At 44.2% G+C, this 7,833-nt stretch overlaps 1 protein-coding gene across 1 annotated transcript; it reads left to right on the top strand.

Annotated features, from left to right (window-relative positions):
- The first annotated feature begins 1,105 nt into the window (after window positions 1-1,105).
- On the top strand, window positions 1,106-7,791 carry LOC136450561 (hexokinase-6). Its single transcript, XM_066451052.1, has 9 exons — window positions 1,106-1,598; window positions 2,618-2,768; window positions 4,034-4,216; window positions 4,585-4,659; window positions 4,872-5,027; window positions 5,346-5,444; window positions 5,789-5,919; window positions 6,939-7,020; window positions 7,116-7,791. Exons 1-9 carry the CDS (start codon window positions 1,300-1,302, stop codon window positions 7,458-7,460), a joined length of 1,521 nt encoding a protein of 506 aa, XP_066307149.1. The 5' UTR covers window positions 1,106-1,299; the 3' UTR covers window positions 7,461-7,791.
- The last annotated feature ends 42 nt before the right edge of the window (window positions 7,792-7,833 follow it).

Genomic DNA, 7,833 nt, shown 5'->3' with positions numbered 1-7,833 from the left:
GTAGCCGCTGCAATACCAGCCCCCAAGCAGCGGGAAACCGTGATGGCCGTGAGCCCGTGAACATTTCTCGGTGAGTCTCAGTTCTTTGGCTGGCGGCGGCCTGCGGGGGACGCCGGACGCGTCACGCATCCGTCCATCCTTGCACCCACCCGTCGGTCGGCCGCACCTCCTTAAGGACTTGGGAGCGGGACTCACCTGTCGGTGATGCCGGGCGCGACTGCGGAGGCGCTGTGTTTTGTCGTTTTGCGAGCGGCCACGGACCACGCTTGGCGCGCCGTCGCGACGGTCGTTGACCCCACGCCGCGCGAGATGGTGGGCTCCGCTCCTCGCCGTGGCCACCGCGCGCGCAAGGCTAGTGTGTCGACACGTCCGCGTCAGCGCTCGTGTCGTTACGTCAGCTTCCCCTTCCGTGGGCCCTCCCGCACGTGACCCCATTCTTCTGTCTCGTTCGGACACGGTTAACTAATCGCTCCGTCACACTGACATGTGGGCCTGGGTATTGGTTCCTGACAGGGATTTAGTTGCAACTGATTATTTTTAGCGCTTAGTAGCTGGTAACTTTACGGACACACCCCTGGCTCTTTGCCGGAAATATCACTCGCTTGTCGCTACTGCTCCTGCGCTCGACCGTTAACCTCTCTCGCGAGTTTTTTTACGCATAAAACCTCCGGAAACACCACTTAGAGCAAGGCAAATAATACAGTCGGCTTGCTGGCAGTAAGGTTTCTTGCAGCCTTCTCTCAGCTCACTTATATAGCAGTTAGCTCTTTATAGTTAATATATAGCCCACTTGTCTCTCTCACAGACTTTCTTGGTTCTTGTGCCCAAACCAACTGTAAGCTTACAGTCCGCTTCTCCTCTCTCTCCTCCCCTCTTTTCTCTATTTCAACATTTAGTCGCCTTACAACCTGCTATTATACTTCTTATTGTAACCCGAACCCAGGGCATGCCATGCACGATGCACCATCCCTTATCCCACGAACGGGGATCCAGACCGTCGGCGCTCAGGACAACCAAATCGCAAACGCAAGGGTACATCCGTAAATGCTCCAAAGGGCGAGGGGGATTTATTCCCTGGGAAAACGCCCAACTCGTGGCTCTCGTCCCACTCCCCACTCCCACGCTTCCGCGGGCGGAGAAAGAGCCGGAGACGACAGAAGCGAGGAGAGAGAGAGAGAGAGAGGCGGTGGGCTTGCAGTGGCGTAGCTCGCGATCCGGGCGCCGAGCAGGTCCGTACTTTACTTGGGTTGGTCGCGCGGCTCGGTCGGGAGGCTAGCTAGGCCTCGGCGGTCGGTCGCGATGGGGAAGGGCGCGGTCGTGGGGGCGGCTGTGGTGGTGGGCGCCGCGGCTGCCGCGGCGGTGGGAGTGGCGGTGGTGTCGTTGTCGCGCAGGAGGCGTCGGCGGCGGGAGGCGGAGGACGAGAGGAAGAGGAAGGCGGCAGCGGTTATCGAGGAGGTGGAGCAGCGGTTCTCGACGCCCACCGCGCTGCTCCGCGGCATCGCGGACGCCATGGTGGAGGAGATGGAGCGCGGCCTTCGCGCCGAGCCCCACGCGCCGCTCAAGATGCTCATCAGCTACGTCGACAACCTCCCAACCGGGTAAGGGATCCTCCGCGTCCGCGTGGACGTGGCCACAGCCCGCCCACAATGTTCGTTTCTTGTTCTTATGTTGCGCAGTCTTTCGATCGATCCGCTGGGTTATTCAGGTTTCGATTAGGTGGAAATGTCGGTCTGTCCCAGATTGGATACGGTGCTTTGACGTGGTTTCGACTTTTGAGCGGAACCAGGGGGGCGGGGGAGTGTGTCTGCTCTTGATACGGTTTTGTTGATTCTGGTAGGAGGGCGAGAGCGAGACCTTGTTTCTCATCTGTAGAGCTCTGGTTCATGGGCACCTTCGCAATACGTGTGCAGTCTTTAACGCCACGCCGTTGTCGGGATGCTGGCGTGATTCATATTTCGTTTTTGCTTCGCATATATGTTGTTGAATGCGTTCGTCCTCCAATCTTCAGTTTGAGTGTAAATCCGTTTACATGTTATTTGGGTTGGCGAGGTAACTAAGGTAGTAATAAGGTGAACAGTTATGGGTTTGATGTTTAATTTGTCCCAGCCTCACAGATCATTCCAAAACTACAATGTCTTCTTTTGATAAATATAAATGAAGCTTTCGTGTTTCTGGCTGTACCTACATGTTGGACTCACCTCCACGGAGGACCATGATATCGTCCTTTCTACGTCATGGCTAATGTCTAAAGTCTCATTTAATATTAGCACCACCTTTCCGGTACTGCCTCTGTCACCAAATGTTTGGCACTACTATATTGAAACATGTAACATGTAGTGTCAACCTTTGTAATCGTGGAAACAAGATTTTTTTCTATGTAGTTACTGAATCACACACACACAAAAAAAAACTGTATTGTTGGATCTGTCGCAAATATAATATGGTGATGATACTTCCTAAGAGATACTGTATGTTGCAATAAAAAATTACAGTCAGTTACATTACATTTATAGAGCATGATTTGCTGATGAAACATGTGGTTCTTACTTCGTGAAGTCTTCCTTTATGGTCTCAACTGCTGTTACTATCTTGTTTAATGATTTGTGTCATCCTGCAGGGATGAACAGGGACTGTTTTATGCACTGGACCTTGGCGGGACCAACTTTCGTGTCATACGGGTTCAACTTGGAGGAAGGGATAAACGTGTCGTGAAGCAACAATATGAAGAGGTCTCCATTCCGCCTCATCTTATGGTTGGAACTTCTACGGTAAGTTGTTGTACTATCTTAGAATTTAGCTAACAAAAGAAGTATCCATGTTTCCTCTCAAAGCTATGCCAATTAATAAGAAAAAAAAAGGAAAACACATTGCCACCATTCCCATTATGAAAGTTACCTCAACATACCCCCCGACCTATTTATAAGTTACCCATCATTACCATCATCAAAAGATCAACACAAAATACCCTTTTAAATATTTATAAATTACCCACTATTGGCATCAAAAAATTAATCAAGAATTCCCCCATGCATACTTCTCTATTATCCCACTTCCTCCATTATTAAAAAAATGAAACGAAACAAAAAAAAAGAAGAAATAATAAAGTTAGGTAATGCATAAGTTTGTCGTACACGGTAATGCATTTAAGAGATCAATGTTGCAATTCACCTGGGAGCGTTTCTCATTAGCAGTCACTCACTAGTAACGGAAGTAGTGGTCAATGTGACGAAGCATCACCCTTGCCTTTTTTAGCTAAACGTCACTAGTAACGGAAGTAGTGGTCAATCTGACGAAGCATCACCCTTGCCTTTTTTAGCTAAACGTCACTTTGATGGTCTACTTGCTCGGTTGCTTTCCTTACATGGTTTGTCGTACACGGTAATGCATTTAAGAGATCAATGTTGCAATTCACCTGGGAGCGTTTCTCATTAGCAGTCGCTCACTAGTAACGGAAGTAGTGGTCAATCTGACGAAGCATCACCCTTGCCTTTTTTAGCTAAACCTCACTAGTAATGGAAGTAGTGGTCAATCTGACGAAGCATCACCCTTGCCCTTTTTAGCTAAATGTCGCTTTGATGGTCTACTTGCTCAGTTGCTTTCCTTACATGGTTTAGCTAAACGTCCCCATAAGTGATGCTTTCCCTTTTTGGCTATTTTCGTCACAAACATGGTTTCATCAGCAACCCACGCACAAGCTGCCTTTTCGGGCGTTTGATTTTCCTGGTCACGTATTTCTCCTCAATCTTTACTTACAAACCATTGTTGCTATATAAACAAATCTATATATAAACAAAGATTATGTGAACAAATTCATATTTACAAAAGTTACGTACAACAAAATGTATAAAACAAAAATCCATAACTTATATACAAAACTATGTAGAAAAGTTAAATCCATAAATTTTGTTTTGTAACATATAAGGTACACACTTAGATTCCTGATACTATCCGTGCAATTGCAGGGGCCACCCCACTAGTTTCATGTCTCCTGTATCAGCATGCTTTACTGACACTTCTCAAAGGATGATTACAGGAACTGTTTGATTTCATTGCTGCTGAGCTGGAAAAATTCGTGCGGACTGAAGGAGAAGATTTCCACCTACCAAATGGCAAGCAGAGAGAACTGGGTTTCACCTTTTCTTTCCCAGTGCACCAAACATCTATATCATCGGGGACTCTAATTAAGTGGACCAAAGGCTTTTCCATCAATGGCATGGTAAAAGCAAGAATTCTTTTTGTTTACACTTTGTTGACTACATTGCTTATTTATATTACCAGTGCCTTGACCAGAAGCTGACTATGACACCAAGATATAGATTTCTTTCTAATTACTACACATTTTTATTGACCGTACAATGTGTCAATTTAGCTTGTGCATTTCATTTTGACACATCTTATTAAATTGACAATGGAGTAGTCTTTACCTATTCATGCTGCTTTTTTTTTGTGGAACTTCTGGCACAAATAACCCTACTTTTTCATTGAGAAAAATGGATCTATGTCTTAAGATTCATGATGTTTGTGCCAACTGTTAAGTGTCCTACATTAAAACACAGTATTGATTTTGTTGATTCCTATGAGCAGGTTGGAGAAGATGTTGTGGCTGAATTGAGTAGGGCCATGGAAAGGCAGGGTCTTGATATGAAAGTTGCAGCTCTGGTAGTTAAATTAATTTGTTCACTATTTACATCTCAAGTACTCGCATGCCCTATGTTTTACACCTATGCTATAGAATTTGCCATTTCCTTATGCCTTCCGATGTTGCTTTCAGTTTCTTGTGATGCTTTATCTTGATGTCTAGCAAAGGTCCATTGGACACATTAGAAGTAAAGACAACATCATGTAAACTGACAGGTAACATTTTTGTACAGGTTAATGATACCGTAGGCACATTGGCTGGCGGGAGATATGCTGATAATGATGTTGTTACTGCTGTAATATTGGGCACTGGCACAAATGCAGCTTATGTGGAACATGCAAATGCGATTCCTAAATGGACCGGACTACTGCCTAGATCAGGGAATATGGTAAGTGTTTAACTTCCATCAAGTGAGTGGAATTTTATTAGTCTTTGGAGGAATTGAGCTAGTTCAGTTGGTGCGAGGTGTGGTTGTGCGCCCCACCACTCAATGCAACTCCTCTTCAACTCGAATTTGGGTCCATATTTATTCTTATTTACAATGCCACTAGTTCCTAATAGGTTGGTCGAGTTTTTATTTTAAATGATCCTTTGGGTCTTGTTAAATTGTATTCATCCAACATAAGTTTGGCATTCTGTATTTTACTATTTTATTATTTGCTCACCAGTTAATGATGTAACATTTGGTTCTTTTGGAATGCTACAGGTAATCAACATGGAATGGGGAAACTTCAGGTCAGATAAACTTCCAAGGTCGGAGTATGATAAATCCTTGGACTTCGAAAGTTTGAACCCTGGTGAGCAGGTAAGCCTATTTAATCTATGCAGCTGTTTATTTTAGAATTCAATTTTTTTCATAAGTTTAAGTCGCACGTTTTATGCACTGGATCAAATCCAATCAGATTGTACACCTATCTGCATACAGATCCAATTGTCCCAAAGGTTGACTCAGATTTTAGGGGGCAAAGGTAACTGATGAATAGCAAAACCATTCGTCTATTGTTCTAATAGCTATATTTGGTGGTGGAGTCGTGTGTACATGACTCTACCCAGCAGGGTTCAAATCCTGAGTGTGCACCTATTTAGATGTTTGTGGAGTAAAACATTTGGGTGTTGAACATGATCATAACCTATGTACTCTTTTGTCAGATATATGAAAAGATGATTTCTGGAATGTATCTTGGAGAAATTGTGCGGAGGGTCCTGCTGAAACTGGCTCATGATGCTTCATTGTTTGGGGATGTTGTTCCTCCGAAATTGGAACAGCTATTTATACTGAGGTTTACTTTCACGTTCCATCGACTCAAGATATTGATTTTCTTATATTTGTAGGATACACAAAAAAAAGATCCAAAATCAACTTATATAAAGGTGCACACATATTTGCACAACCTAGAGTCCAAACATTTTGATAGATTGTGGATATACTTGGGCAGTTTATACCATGAGTTCTACCGTGCATCTGAAGTTCAAAATTAGAAAGTTCACCCACATAGATGTTCCAGATTGGAAACTGAAGTCGTAAGACTTAAGGCTTTGATAATGTTCCTCTCACTTTCTTTAAAAAGTTTATTTACATGGCCAATCATTAAATTAAACTGAGAGGTAATTTGGTGCAATCTCCCTACTTATTCAATCTTTTTTTTAAGCACGTGAACTACCAAATTTAATTCCCTGACCTTTTATATCTTGGAAATTGGAATTACCACTTTCAGTTTAAGTTATGAATGAAGCTGAGGCCCCATTTGGTAGGGCTCCTCCTTTTTTCTCACAATGTGGCTCCTCCGGAGGAGCCCTACTAAACAGCTCTCTCTCTCCACCCTGTCTAATCAGCAATTTTGCAAATCCACCTCTTTGTGATGATGTTAAAATCTTTGTAGTCCCAAACATATAAAATTCTAAACTTACTCAGTAATGAAAAAAGGGGGCAGACCCAGTGCCCGAGGCTCCCACATGAGTGGGGTCTGGTGAAGGGAAAAACCGAGGCAAGCCTCCCCCCCGCAAAATCTGTGGAGAGGCTGCTTTGAACCCGCGACCTGGTGACTCAGTGAGACAGCTCTCACCACTGCACCAGGCCTGAAAAAAAAATCAAAATTTTCCTTGGACTGCCCATCTAAACCTTTAAAATCACACTCATAGGCTAATCTAAACCTTTAAAATCACACTCACATGCTCCAAGTTGTTTACCGTGTATCGTAGATTACTTAAAAAGGTTATCCAACAAACTTGTGAAGCAGAATTGTATGTCTTGTGTAAAATAAAAGCTTTTCTGATTGAAATTGCGATTGTGATATGGCAGGACGCCAGATATGTCAGCCATGCATCATGACACCTCACATGATCTCAAACACCTGGGAGCTAAGCTGAAGGATATTCTGGGGGTAATGATGATACAAATGTTAAAAAAAAGGGTATTGTTAGATACAATCTTCAATGACAATTGGTTCCTTATGTGTTATGTTTCTACTTATTTTAGGTTCCTGATACTTCTCTCGAAGCAAGATACATTACTCTTCATGTGTGCGACCTCGTCGCAGAGAGAGGTGCACGCTTGGCTGCTGCTGGTATATATGGTATTCTGAAGAAGCTGGGCAAAGACAAATTGCTTAGTGACTTCAGTCAACAAAGGACTGTAGTTGCTATTGATGGTGGCTTATACGAGCATTACAAGAAGTTCAGTGCCTGCCTAGAAGCGACTCTCACAGACCTGCTCGGTGAGGAGGTTGCCTCATCGGTTGTTGTCAAGTTGGCCAACGACGGCTCAGGAATCGGAGCTGCACTTCTTGCAGCCTCACACTCCCAGTATGCTAAAGTTGCATAGATCTAGGAGCTCGGCTCCTAGTGTAGCCTTTTTCTGTTTTCCTCCCTTTTCCCCTTCAATCGCGAGACCCCCTCGTGCAAATGTGCGATTCGCATCTTTTTTTCTTTTTCTTTTTTTTTTTTGCCTCAGCAGCGGGGTATAGCTAGGATGGTGCCATTGAGCTTGGAGTACATTATCACTAGCAACAAGCATTAACAACGGCAGAAAAAAGTGGAAGCGGAGGTCTGATGTCTGAATAAGCCGTTCCATTCCTGCCGATTCTTTTTTGATGCGATATCACAAAACAACCAGTTCTTATCTGTGTGATCTTGTCCTCCAAAATAAAGAGAGAGGTGGGGGACTCATTTTTTTATTGAATGTGCAGAGCTCCTGC

This window comes from Miscanthus floridulus, chromosome 5 (genome assembly GCF_019320115.1).
Source record: "Miscanthus floridulus cultivar M001 chromosome 5, ASM1932011v1, whole genome shotgun sequence".
Lineage (NCBI taxonomy): Eukaryota > Viridiplantae > Streptophyta > Magnoliopsida > Poales > Poaceae > Miscanthus > Miscanthus floridulus.
This window is presented reverse-complemented; position numbering and strand designations above follow the sequence as displayed.